A 14906-nucleotide genomic window follows, 5' to 3' on the forward strand; every position below is an offset into this window, starting at 1 on the left:
AACTGACAGCACAAACTCAAAACATTACCAGCCAAGCAAAAATAACTCTGCACACTTGTATGTACAAGAAAATGCAAAGTAACTGCTTTGCAAGGAATGGTAAAATAGTTGCAATGGAGAAAATGATAAACACTTTAAAGGAAAGAAAAGTTATGAGATTAATCTGTTGGTGCCTCCATTTTCTTCTGATCTTGTTGACCCACTTCTAGCCATGCACACATTTTATGTTCACAGCTTATGTACACAGCTTATCCCCTGTAATATATGACTGCATTAACATCAGTAATGCAAGTGCTTTGGAATGAGAAAATCAAGGTTGATAGCACATCAGTTGGGTAGTACTGATAAGCAAGTGGAGGTTGCATACCGGGCTAATTCAAGAAGATCACAGGGATCTGGCACAAAGGAAGTGTACATCTGATTTTGAATGAAGCAGGACAGGAAGTAGATTCCACAACCACTCTTACTTACATCTCTACCAGACAGAGACAAGTTTCAGGCAGGACCAACATTTACACATACACAGATAATAAAAACAGGAAAGATCTTCTGCACATGCAAATCTTACCTCTATGTAATAGACTCCAGGGCATGACATCAGTCATCCTTGCAGTAAACTCTAATCATTCACGGCTATAATTAGACAAGAAGGCAAAGGTGGGCCAACTACGCTTTTTTAAGAAAAGCAAACCCAATCTCTCAATAGCTGAGATCAACAGGAGCCAGGGTGGGAGGCAGTGGGAAGAGAAGAAATGAGATTGTAGGGTAGAGGACCACTGAGAAATCTGTGTGCAGAAAAAGAGAATGGGGGACCCTCAATACCCCTTACTCCTATGTAGTCACTGACATGTGCTGAAAAGCGTAAGATTCTTTCTGTTTCTTATCTTCTTTCTACCCCAGCCGCTTTGTAACCATCTGATGCCTCCCCCAGCCATAATCCCACCTCCATAGGACCGTACACCTACTATCTTGCTCTCAGAGGCTTCTTGGAAACACCTCCTCCCACAGGCACCCTGGGCGAGGAGGGGACAGGCATCCTCCTCTTATTCTGCACAATAAACAGGAGAAAACCAGAAGGAAAAGAAGAACATACAAAAAGGTGCAAGCTAGTCTAAACAGGAAAAAGGAAACATGGGAAGAATCTGTAGAAGGGAAACTAAAAGAGATGTGAAGTTCAGAGAAGGTTGGCAGAAGAACCAGAAGAGCAATCCATCTCTCCTAAAACTGATGCAGTATCAAGCTCAAATTTTCCTTGCATTACTTTATATTGAATACAAAGAAATTTAGTATATGTCTAATAACCAGCATTCAGCAGATAGTTCAGCCATGTTTTAAAAGCCTCTGTAATTTCCTATCCTTACCAGATTTCCTATCTCTAATGTCAGATATTTACTGAGATCTAGTCCTTTTCCTTGCTATGCTTCTCTATCCATGTATCTATTATGTATAAGAACCTGCATTTTACTAAAATATCTGTATTTACTGTATTTTTTCCAATATCGTCTGTTCTCTTTATCTTATCCTTGTCCTTTTCTAGTCTCATTATGTGAAAGTAGAAACAAAATTAATGTCCACAGACAAACTGAGGTGCAATTCATGAATACAAACTGAGAGAAGGATAAGCAGAAACCCCCTCTGCTGTCATGCATGACATTCATTCCTCTCTTAATTAATGCCTCTTATTCCCTTGGTATTGCTTTGTCCATTGATAATTTCTCAAAACAACTCATTATTTTAGCTAACTGATTATATTCTTTCTTTATAAAAGGAATTTACTATTTGCCATTCTAAGAATTATTTCTACAGCCTCAGTTTAGAGATGTTTTGCTCTTGTTCTTCGTGAAAGGCTTGTATTTTAATCAAGTCACAACATAATTACAGTATTTTACATAAATATCAACATAAAATTTGGATCTTAACTACAAAATTCTCCATTTAGCTAGTTAAGTGCTTCTGTGTTCCCCATTACTTTTGCGTTTGACCGTCTCATGTTGCTTAATGAATTTTCATAGGGCCCAGCTATTTGTGTGGATAGAGAACTGAAGCAAGGATGGAAAATTTGGAGCTTCATCAAAAGAATAAACAGATCCAGATCTGTACCACTGATGGGGAGGTTGGGTTTGTCTGCCCACATGCCCAGCCCAGCACTCCCTCAGCTTCCTTGTACAGGCATCAGCTCTGACACAGCAGTGCAGTCAGACAGGCTCACCACCCAGAATTACAGCTGCTTTTCTCTGGGCATCAGGGCTGTGTACTTCTGCCTGATAAAACCTTTGGTTGCATTAAACACGGATGGGGTTTTGAGCAAACTGACATACTGAAAGGTGTCCCTCCCTGCCCATGGCGAGGGACTGGAGTTAGGTGATCTTTAAGGTCGTCTTCCAGCCCAAGCCATTCTCTGACTCTATGAAAACAGCTTCTAAAATGAGGTCTTGTGAAGTGGTTGTAATTTGACAAGGAGTAATTTTTTTTCCATAGAATTTAATTCAACTTGCAAGATGTGGCATGTAGTAATATTCCTCCTTTAGAACTGTGCAGGGTGCTCTCCTGAGAAGCCTGCCAGCTCATTTTAGATATTGGCAACAAGCTGGACCTTTCTCACAACGCCAGGACGCAGATCAAACAGGAAGAGCAGGCAGCAATAGACTTCCTCTTTGTCATGAACAGGTACTATAAATCCTTAATCAGGTTACTAAACCTCTTTGCACTCTGACATAACCAATTGTGGATTTTGCTATTTATTCTATTGCCAGAAGTGGGAAAGAGGAGCAAGATTAAACTGCAGTGATTTCATTATGTCCTCTCAGGATACCCTAGGACAGTAGTTCTGATTGTGTAGTTTGCATGTCAGCCTTCTGTAATCTCATCCCTACGGGAATGGCAGTGGAAGAGTTTATGCAGCAGCATAGACTGTCAGGAATAGATCAACTGTTATAAAATGGCATTGGTTGGAAGAACAGGGAAATTATAAAAAAGTAATTTAGGGCGAAAGAAAGTTCTTTTAAATAGCTTCATGCTATCAAACTGTGAGGGAGAAAAGATCCTTAAATACTTAAGATGGTCTTCAGCCTGACATTTTTCACCACTCTGGGATTTCCAGATTGTTTGATTAAGGAAAGAATACCTTGGTTATCAGTACCTGGCTCCTCGTCTGGGATCCTGTCTTGGCTAGAAGTAAGACAACATTCCAAGATGTGTTCTCCCTTCCCAAATACAACTAATTTTTGTTAGAAGACTAACATCATCCCCATTTCATCCCTGTTTCAGGATAAAACTGCCCACTTCTAAGTGTTGTTTGGAATTCCGGGAAGCCATCTGTTCAGGAGACATAGGTTTCCCGAAGTACACCAATATATGGCATTTAACTTCATCCCAGACTCATAGACAAGATCACAATAGACAACCAATTTTGGTCCCAGCTGGTGATAGCAGGGGAGAGGTAAGTATACCTTTGAATACTCCAAGATTTTGATAAGTATTAACCTAGCAATAGCATGAAGGGTCATAAAGGGTTTTATTAAAAATACAGGGGAAGTAAAAGAGTTATTAAATTGTGTTGGTTTAAAGTATTCCTGTGATGTTATTTCAGCTCTAACAATAATAATTTTGTTATTTTTTTTTCATACTAGCATGTTTTCATTTACTTGGCAAAACTGATGATAAAAATGTATCAAAATGTCACTGTATCACATGAAAAAGTCAGTACTTACAACAATGGTTCTGTTAAATTATCTCCTCTGGCCTCCTTGGAGGTAAATTGGGATTACTGGGCTCTAATCTTGTCAAAAAGAGCCTTTGCAGAATACCATACGGCTAAAAACATAATGAGCTTTACTAAAGTTCAGCAGAAGGTGTATGTTTGTATGCAGTGACTAAGCATATGCAAGTAGGAGGCAATTACAGATGGCTGGAAATATGCTACTACTGCAAAACACATATGATGTTTTGTATCCCAGAGCAGAAAGCAGAAATGCTCTAAAGTACCAAGCTTGGCTACTAGCTAATACAGTGATGCTGAATTTGTGTTATTTAGGGCCACAGCATTACACACAGCACCTGCAGATCAGCAACGATAGGTTGCTCACTTCTGTCTCTTAAATTGAAAACAAGTTAATGCAATCATGGAGAATACGCAGAGAGAAGAGGAATGTACCAAGTGGAAAACAATATGATACATCCAGCAAAAGCTCCATTAAAAACAAAGGATGAGTAAACTGTGACAGAGTCATGCTTAGTGCATATAGGAAACAAAATCTTTTAACTACATGAGCCAGAGAGGTTAGCCTGCCTTCTCTCCTCCATTTGGGGTTGTCTTATCTACTTTTTTGCTATACTACTGTTCTGAGACTGTTGTGGGCTGCTGCTGATTGTAAAATATTAATTTGAGGTGTATTAATTCTCTTAAATATACTTTACACATATATCTGTGACTTTACCTAAGCAGTCACTGGTACACTGAGACATCAGCCTTCACAATACTTACCAGTTTGCATCTTAAGTGGGGAGGTGTCCTGGAGAGGCTTATCAAGGAATGGCTTTGGAGGTGTCGAGTGCAAACTGTCATTAATGTGAGGTTTCTTGGAGAGGTCAGGGAAATAAACAGGTCACAGTCACTTCCCGCCTACGGGAAGGAACAGAGACCTGGCAGTGGATGACAGGTTTGTATTTGGAAAAGAGATGTTTACCAAATAAACCCAAACAAAAAACTTCAAAACCAAACCACAAACCACTCCCTATTCCACTCATTTAGGTTTCAAACCGAAGAACGATCCTACTGATGTCTACCAGCTGACCTGAGGTGGGCTGATTGGAAAGAGACACATTGATTTTAAGAGAAAACAAGTCTATAAAAGGATAGAATGCATGACTAGGACCCATGCTACTGATCCCATCAGCTTTGCACTAGCGGGGAGAAAAGACAGGCAACCAGGCATTTTATATAGATATAAAAATATATTTATATTAAACATAATAATAATATATAACAAATCATATTGTATATTACAGTACATTATACGTAATTATGTTTTATATAAATTATATGTATAATTTATATAAATTAGAGCTAGTCATTACTTTCTTTTTTTTTTTTTTTTGCCCTCTAATGTCTGTTCAGCAACCTTATTTCAGGGTCAGCAGGGCATAGAATTCTGCCTTTAAGCCTTGAAATTGCATCAATGAGTGCAATTGCATTTTGAAAGACTGGAAAAAAGAAAAGTAGCAAAGATTTCCTGGTTGAATACAGGAGGTAATTTGGCCAGAATTTGCATGTGCAGCAAAGCTCTAAGAAATAAGTCAAACTGAGGCCTCTTTTGCCTAAGAGCATTCATACTTCCTCTGTTAGGAAGCTAAGTCCCGTATACAATGATGCAAAATAAGCTCATCTAGAGGACAGAAATGAGAATTCATTTTTTCACTCTAAATTGTTCGCTGACATCTTGACAGGAGACCTAGACTGACTGTCCTTGTAGGCAGTGTGAATGGTCCTAAGAATGCGCTAGAGATGTTTAGTCCTTTCTGGTGGAACTGGTCATTGACAACATCTCAACTTGACCTCGATCCTTGATCACAAGGTAACAAAGGTGTAATTTGAACAAGTTCTGCTCTTGCCCTTCCGGGTCTACCATGTGCATTGCCTCTTCCTTCTCCAGTGAGCCTCATATATTTGCTTCCTCAGAGTTTCCATCTTCAGACTGTCTATCAGGAAAGGTTGCTGTTAAGTTAACAGCACACCTTTTAACACCCTTTCAAAGGGACTCAGAGAGAAAATCCTCACCAGCATAAGTACCCAGCAATTCTAACTCCCTCTTCCATGCTTAAGAAAACAGAGCTCTTATTGAAGCAGTATTTCAAATTTTCTGGATTTTGCAGTACTGTCAATCATGAAGACCTGTACTCCACCGTGAAGTAAAATGTGGTGGTTTGATGTGCACAACCCCTGCTGGCCTCTTGGAGAATGACTGTAGGTGGGGTGGACCTCAGCCATTGCAGTGGGTGGAATGAATTGAAAGGCAGAGTCACTCCAGGGAGGGCCAGAAGTGCTTTTTCACTAGCTCCAGCACCCAAAACTGGGCATTTTTAATGTTGGTAAAAAATAGCACCAGAACAACATGTGGAAGTGTATTTATATTAAGAAGCTGATGGGCCCTTTTTTTTTTTTTATTATTATTACTTTTCAGATACATGATAACTAACCGATTGACACCTGTAAGAACAAATCTTACTGCAAAGAGGAAAAGTCAATGACGCTAATTAGCAGCAAAGTAGTTTAATTGAATAAAAATGCTAGGAGAATCTGCTAGAAGAATACACTTACGCTTGAAGGCAGAATCACAGTCTTTAAATTCTAAGCCAATTAATGTATTAACAAAGAAAGAACCATCATGGAAGTTGTGATAAAATTGATTGATTTTTTTCCAGAAAAGCAACTAAGATTACAAAGTTAGTAAGACTTAAGAAACAGAAATTAGGCTACAGAAAGCTTCCAGTGGGGTTGAAAAGAAAACTTATCTATCAAGAGGTTGTTTTCCATTAACTAACAAAAAAATTCTGTCATGTTCTATCAAGTAGTAGAGATATTTTTAGACTACATAACTTATTAGTTTTATAAGCTCCAATGCTATTTTTGTAAATAATATATCAATATCTGTGTTCCTAATTATAGTTCAAGAATGAAAAACATGGTTTTTTTCTGTTTTGTAAAACATACTCATTTTTTGATAAAGCATGTTTATCAACCTGATAGCAATCTTGACAGTAGAACCAAGTTTATGAGTACACTCTGAATCACTATAAAATTCTTATTTATTGCTTTTCAAAAGTATCTCAATTACTTAGCTTTTTTTTTCCCCACTATCATCTAGTTTACTCAACCTAAAACATTAACTATGACAGCATTATGAAAGGATTAAGATGTCATCTGATTCCTGTATGCCTCAGATACAATGTTCTGTGAGTTGCTGCAAGGATACTTTTCAGCCAAAAAAATACATCTGTTCACATGACCACAACAAAATATAGGGGAAATTATATTCCTTATTCAACTGCAGGACTCTGTTCTTCTGACACAAGGAAAGATGTGAAGAACTACATTGTGCTTTGAGTTTGCTTTTTTAAACTGAATTAATAAACTAAAAATACATATTATATAAATATTGTACATAAATACATAATAAATTCCAACAGTTTCAAAATACTGCTTTTCTGACTCTTGACTTACAATTTTGATACACATCCAAAACGTCTTTTAAGAAAACAGAAGTTTTTTTAAAAGTACAGTGCTTGGGCCTTTACTGAAAATGGGAAACTGAATGTGATCTAAAACTGTACTTAAACCATAGCCATTTAACAAAAGGGAAAACATATCTATGGATAGAGAGAAAACACATCACTACAACTGTCCTTCATGTCCTACATGCTTCAGACCAAACTTACTTAGAATACTGTCACTAAACATAAAACAAAATAATGCAAAAGGGCTTTAAAGATTTGGCCAGCAAGATAAGTACTCTTGGGAACTTTGCTATTTTCAAACACTTTTTTCTGATTATGCTAGTATAAGAATTATATCATGCTGGCAACAGATTAACAGGAAAGAAAGAGATGGGAAGTTACTCCTGCTTACTCCCTGCTCTGCTTACTTGAAATTTGCTACCAAAACCAGCTTTTAGAGATGCTTCTTAGTACAAAATTATTTATTTTACAAGCTCAGCAAACTATCTTGGTGCTTATGTAACAATCAGTCACACAATCTGAAGTGTTTCCCTAAAGCAGCACATTGCCTAATAGGTGAATTGCTATTATAAAAAATGTTGTGTTTTTTTTTTTTTTCGTTCCATCCAAATTTACTGAACACAGTGAGGGAAAAACTGAACACATCAACACAGTGCTTACCTAATTTTTAGTCACAAAACACTGCATTTTAATAGGTGAAGGAAAAAAATTATTGCCTTGTTTAGGTTTTTTATAGGACAAGAGAGGTTGGAAGCAGCTCCTGGAGGTCATCCGGTGCAATCCCCATTGCTCATGCAGGGCCACCTGGAGCCAGTTGCCCAAGACCATGTCTTTTGAGCTTTTGATTATCTCCAAAGATGGAAACTCTACCACCAACCTGGGCAACCTGTGCCAGTGCACAGTCATCCTTAGAGTAGAAAAAAGTGCTTCCTGATGATCAGAGGGAACCTCCTGTGTTTCAGTTTGTGCCCATTGCCCCTGGTTCTGGCACTGAACACCACTGAAAAGAGCCCGGATCTGTCCTCTATGAACCTCCCTTCAGGTATTTATAGGCACTGGTGAGATCCCTCCAAGTGTTTTCTTCTCCCAGCTGAACAGTCCCAGCTCTCTCAGACTTTCCACACAGGAGAGATGTTCCAGTCCCTTCGTGATCCTTGTTGTACTCCATTGGACTCCATCCCGTATGTCCATGACTCTCTTGTACTAAGGAGCTGACTGGCTGTGTCTTTCTCCTTAAGATTGCTTACAGAATATATAAATACAATACACAACATGGCTGTAAGAGTATACAAATGAAAACACTTTTCCCTTCTACTACAATTACATCTTTTTGAATCCAAGCCTCGACTTTTTAAATGTTGATGAGAACTCTCACTATAAAGTCGTAAGATTTCAAATACATCTACTAGCAGAATCAGACAGGGAAAAATCTGAATTAAAAGTACATCAGACTCAAAGAAAGCAAAACACTAAGTCTTAAGCCTTATTGTTCCAAGTCAAAAGTATAATCTTCTCACCTTTGTATTGTTATCTATACTATGAAGAAATCAGTTACATTTAATAATTGTTTCTAAGGTACAGATGAAAAGTCAGCCAACTAACAATACAGATTTATTACAGATCTATGGTGACTGAATAAAACTTTAACTTATTCATAGCAACTCCTTCAAAGGGAAAAGATAGTCAGTCTCCATACTATCTGGGGAGTCCTGGAGTCTACTTTGAATTCTACCATTGTGTTTTGTGTGGCAGCATTTAAACTGCATTGTTCTATGGATCAGCCTCCTGACTTGTAAACCGGGGGTTTTTCTTTTTTAAGCTAAAGCAATCAGAGAAAACACAGTACAGTTCCAATTTTTCTTTCTATATTTACTATATTACATGTGCTTAATACCACTATGGGGGTTGGAAGCAGATGAACTTTAAGGTCCCTTCCAACCCAGATCATCCTAAGCCAAATTTTCCAAAATAAATTTCCAAAGTACAATATTTCAGTATTTAGGATATTCTCATTTTAGCATCAGTGTTCTATCTGAACAGGAACAGCTATCCACTGTAGGTGCTGGCTGGTGCATGGAAAGCACACACAACCATATTCTGTGGGGTTTAAGCAGCATCTAGTGGCTAGCCTTATGTAGGCAGCCATCCTATTTAGCTCTATTTTTCTCTTACTATATTTAGCATTCAGGAAGGAAAGAGGTGCATTCCATCCATCCGTTTCGGTAAACATGATCCAAAGGCGTTTGCTTTTAAAAAACCTTTACATATCACTATTTTTAAGGCAAAATAAGAGGAAAAAAGCACTGTAGACTACTAATTACACCCTAAAAACTGGATCATATTTATCACAGGAGAAAGACTGAACTATCTTCAACCAAAGAATGCAGAAATGAAGTTTCAAATTCATCTTGCACAGCAATTTGGGTTTTATGCAAAATAGCATCATGCCATTCCAGCAAGAGGAGTGCTCACTCCACTCTTGCGGATATTATAAGACAGTTGGAGGTTGTCTTGAACACAGTGATAATGAAATCTACCTCAGCGATGGAGAAGGTCATAGAGCCGATCATTCTGTGTCCTATCAGATAGCACATGCTGGACAACCAGGGGATCAGGCCCAGCCAGCAGGGGTTTACGAAAGGTAGGTCCTACTTGACCAACCTGATCTCCTCCTACGACAAGGTGACCCACTTTGTAGATGAGGGAAAAGCTGTGGATGTAGTCTACCTGGATTTAAGTAAAGCCTTTGACACTTTTCCACAGCATTCACCTGGAAAAATTAGCTGCTCATGGTGTGAATGGTGCACAAATCCAGAGAGTCAGAGAGTCAAGTCCAGAGAGAGGTGGTGAAGAGTTACATCCAGTTGGCAGCTGTTCATGGGGGCTGTTCCCCAGGGCTCAGTATTGGGGCCAGTTTCATTTAATATCTTTATCCATGATCTAGGAGAGGGGTTCGAAGGCACCCTCAGTCAGTTTGCAGACGACAGCAATTTGGGTGGGAGTGTTTATCTGCTGGAGAGCAGGAAGGCTGGATTGATGGGCTGAGGCCAATTGTATGAGGTTCAACAAGGCAAAGTACCATGAACATGAGCCAGCAGTGTGCCCAGGTGGTCAAAAAGGCCAATGGCATCCTGGCCTGTATCAGCAATAGTGTGGCCAACAGGACCAGGGCAGTGATTGTCCTTCTGTACTTGCCACTGGAAAGGCCCTTCCTCAAATCCTTGTATCCCGTTTTGGAGCCCTCACTCCAAGAAAGACACTGAGATGCTGTAAGACGGAAGGGCAACAATAAAGCAAAACACACTTGTTGATTAAATAAGGGAAAACACCTTAAGGTTTTCAGGACTCAGCTCAAAATAAATTGCTCTAAGATACTGAAAAAGTGGGAGGGGCTTACACCTGGAGGTAAAAATCAACTTGGCCTGCAAATTCTATTATCTGTTGAAGTCACATTTAATTAAATGGTTTGTTCTGTTCATTTCTCAAATTTGGACTCTAGTATAATTAAAAAAAACAAACCAAAGCAAAACAAAAGACTCCCTTAAGCAATGCTGCATTTCACACACATGAAAAATAAGTACCTTTAAAAAAACCCAACTGTGTGATTCAGTACATCACGTAACAAGTAACATGGTATCCCAGAGGTTTCCCATTAGCCCTGACATCTCCATTGCCCTTCTCTCCCAAGGAGCACCACAAATATCTCCTCCTTTCACCTCTAAAATCCCCTTGTCTAACACCCCTTACTACATCTGTGAGATTCAACAGAAGTAATTTCATCTATCAGTAGCTCTTCCATGAGGAAAGCTAAAGCAATTGCACTTAACATATGAGAAAATGTATCTTCTATTGCAGCACCAATGTTTTAGTAACTCATCTGAAGGAATAAAACCGAAATGAACGGCCTTCACTCCATTTCAGAAAGTTAAGGATTATGGTTTTCAATCATAAACATCACTGTTTTCAAAAAAAAATTCAGTAGCTTTTTAAGCTACTGAAGACCATCAAGAACTGCCTGAATGCCTACACACAAGTTAATAAATTTGAATTTTCTTTAAGGAAATTTGTTTCAAGTGATGCAAACCTCTTCTCAGGATTCAATCACTTACATGGCCAGTTATACACATTTGCATGTGTCATATGGAAGCCGTGCCTAAACTAGGTACCACACAGGGTTTTAAAATGCACTCAGCTTTAGAAATAAGTGGTGTCAAAGTTGCTGTTGCAAGTTTGCATTAAAATGAGGCTAAGAACAATTCAATATTAGACTAGCATGTTGTTCATTACTATAGCTAATATAAAGTAACAGTTTCAAGATGCTTTGAAACAAAAATTCCCCCTTTCTAGACCAAACAGATACAGAATCTTACTCCCTTATTGGTTTGGGGTAAGGGGATTTTTTTCTTTTGTTTGGGTTTTGTTTGTTTGTTTTATTTTGAACTTTAATTCCTGAATGAGAAGTATTCTTCTGGCTTGAGGAAAGACAAAGATTGATTGCTGAGGAAAATTTAAAATGAGACCTATAAATTGCAGCACAATTTGTGCTGCACTAGAAACCACCATCACTGACAGCCAGCGGGGTGTTGCTGCGGGCACCTAAATCCTCTTGACACAAGAAACAGAACACAAAAAGAAATTATAAATGTTGCTTCAAATCTCAGAATCACTCAAGTCATACAACCAATGTAAAGGAAGAACAACTTGACAGTTAACAGAGTAAGACAGAAATTCAGGTACTTCTAAACACAAATGTGGATGCTAATCAGTATGTAAAAAGCTTGTTGAAGGCTTTAATAAATGTCACTACATTTCAGTTAAACCTTCAGATTTTTTCTTCTTCTCTATAAAAAAATATTTCTATGTATGATAATCCTATTGTAGAAAACAAAAATATTTTCATGAGACAAAGTAATCTGAAGCCCTAATTTGTTACAATCTGTAAACAGTCCAAGGTGTCTAATCTTCACAGACATCTAAGTATTAAATTCTGCCCCTTTTTTGGCCGCAGACTTTTAGTGAGTGACATAGCATGAAAGATTAACACAAAATATGGATTTATGAATAATTTTAAAAGGAGAGATCAATGTTTTGACAAGATTTTATTGTGAAACATTGGATTTAGAAAAGGTACAAAATGTCAATGGTCAGATGTGTGCCAGTACAGTATTTCAATAGTCTATACATGTGGACAGCTGAATAGCTTCACTGCAGAACAAGTATTTAGACATACTATCTAAAAAGGGGTTGCAATATTCACAGGCTTAAAATACATAAATAACTCGAGCCAAAATGGCCATTACTGGTCAATGCTAATCAACATCTGGAAACAGGCTAAAAAGCACAATACAGTACAACAATCTCCTTGCAGATCCACGTTTAAAGAACATCTGTTTATTATGTCAATAATCTACAGCTCCAGGACATGATTCTCAGGATCAGGATTCAGTTGGCTAGTTAACAACTTTAAAAAATCAGTGTTAAAAATCAGATTATGGAAGAAAACCCACAGGTATTTAATTAGAACTAAACACTGTGAAGTCCCTAAAAATTTTTCTGACTGAGATTTATAAAATCAATTACTTCTAATACAGAACTTCAGATAGTTTATTTAAAATGTCCTGACTGTACCTTGAATTGATATCATTAAGTAAACTTAAACATTTCATTTTGCTAAGCATTTTTGTATTTTAAAACCAATTTCATCGAACCTGAGTCACCACTCAAACTGAAAAAAAATGACCCAAATACTAATTCTGAATTAATAAAAGTCACAAATTTGTATATTAAAAAAATTATTAACAACCCCAAAGGATAGTAGTATTCTCTACCCTTGTTCAGTAAGTTTAAAGAAGAGCATTTATAAACATACAAAGTTGATTTTGGGGTATAAAAATACACATATAGCATATGAAACATGGTAGCTTGAGTTTTTCATATTTTTCAGTAGTCTGTCACTGCTGGAACTCACTTGAGCAATTGAAAAGGTGCTCATAGTTCAGTACCTGGGTGAAAAGCCAAAGGACTACAGATTTTAGTTCTTTAATTAAAAATATGTAGCTGCTTTTACACAATTAAGCCTACTGTAGTAATATCAGCAGCTACCTTGTTACCAACCAGTACTCAGAGCTGACCTAAACCTTCATCCACGTAAATCTACTTTCCTTTATGCTGATTCATAACTTACTTTCCTGAACAGAGACCTTGGGGTATACTAAATCAGTGTTTAATAGAAATTTCTGAATATGACTAATGTCCACTGGGAGCAGAGCTAAATTTAAACTGATATAATTTAGAATCAAAATCTACCCAAAACATTAAAACAACCCACCCTTTGACACTACATCCACTCAATTAATTTAAAGGCCATTGGTTTTGGCTACTCTTTTCTCGCTGTGTATCTTTACTGAGAGATGTGAGTCTTGCAATTTATTAAGAAGAATCACCATAAGTTACAACTAAGTACATTAACTCAGACAATGAGAAATGAACGCTTTTAAAACTTTGAGTGTGTATCACTAGTTAAGGATGTAACATTGGGAGTGCAATGCCTGCTGTGGAATTAAAATTGGTGCTGTGCCAAATGGGGAAAATTTATAAACAAACCACCAAATTCTAGTGTGGAAAAAAAAAATTTTTGTTTTTTTGTGCAGGAAATGTTCGGCATGAGCAGCACTAACAAAATTCTACACCTCACAGACACAAGCTACGACAGTTATCTAAAGCCAAGTTCACTGTCCATCAATTAGCTAGCTAGCTCTTAATGCTGCTTTGAGCACTGCACTAGCCACTTTGATCTTTGTTTCAGATTCCTCTGTACACACATTTATATTTACATAAAACATTTATTAAACATGATTTTAAAACATAAAAACCTTATGTACAAAATACCAACATTCCTATAAATAAACAGTTGGAGAAAGGCACTTGCAAGAAAAATCTACAGTAAATCTTACAAAAACCACACTGCCTCTGTTACTGTACAATAGATAATCTTTCGGTCAATCCCTATCACAAGAATGTAAAACACTAATTACTTGTTATAACTAAGAATATAACCATTACAGTCATATTTACACATACATATATGCCTCTTCTGAGTTTGAGAGCACCATGATTTCCATTCTAAATTCATATTTTGATACAAAGTAAAAGAACAGTTGATAGAAACCAGTGTTCAGTGTCACTGCAGATTCATAAATGTTTGGCTGACATCAGTGTAGTTTAAAAGACTCAGTTGCTACTTTGTAAAAAGTACACCTAGTTTGTTATTGCATGTTGTCCTTTTAGAGAGAGCACTGCAATGTTCTCTATGCAATTGTTTAATACTATTGCTGGCAGAAAGTTTCCAATATCAAAAAAATAAAAACATTCTTCAATCCAGTTGAAGTATTTCATCTGAACAGTAACTAAAAAAAGCTGCATATTAATTATAAAAACATGTAGGAAACATGCCAACTAATCTGGTGTGCAAAAATATTTTTCCACTACACAGGATTTTAAGGGCTTCACAGAATTACTCAAATGAACACTGAGTAGCAAACCCCACAAAAAACCAGTTCCTCAAGGAGATGTGAGGATACTTCCACTTTTATCAAACTTTTTACCCTTTGACAGTGCTGCAACCTGTTTGAGCAGTTCTCTGTTTTTGGCCTGTAATACAGACAAAAAAAAAA

The 14906-nt window shown here is 37.4% G+C and overlaps 1 protein-coding gene across 9 annotated transcripts in view; it reads right to left on the minus strand.

The window, feature by feature from the left end:
• FAM76B (family with sequence similarity 76 member B) overlaps positions 1–14906 on the minus strand; it is a 49397-nt gene that overhangs the window by 23321 nt on the left and 11170 nt on the right. For 7 of the 9 annotated variants that reach the window (XR_003571167.1, XM_027883272.1, XM_027883278.1 and 4 more), the window contains one exon: positions 4484–4621. The exons of 1 other annotated variant lie outside the window; for it this stretch is intronic. Coding sequence is in view for 7 of the 8 variants with exons in the window: in XM_027883272.1 (XP_027739073.1) it covers positions 4484–4621 (138 nt within the window). In the remaining variant the exon portion in view is untranslated. Of the gene's footprint in view, positions 1–4483; positions 4622–12316; positions 14884–14906 lie in introns of those variants that run through there. One more of the 9 variants, XM_027883277.1, reaches the window with a different exon arrangement.

Source organism: Empidonax traillii, unplaced genomic scaffold (genome assembly GCF_003031625.1).
Source record: "Empidonax traillii isolate 1590-97213 ecotype Southwest subspecies unplaced genomic scaffold, ASM303162v1 scaffold123:size1378231, whole genome shotgun sequence".
Classification (NCBI taxonomy): Eukaryota; Metazoa; Chordata; class Aves; order Passeriformes; family Tyrannidae; genus Empidonax; species Empidonax traillii.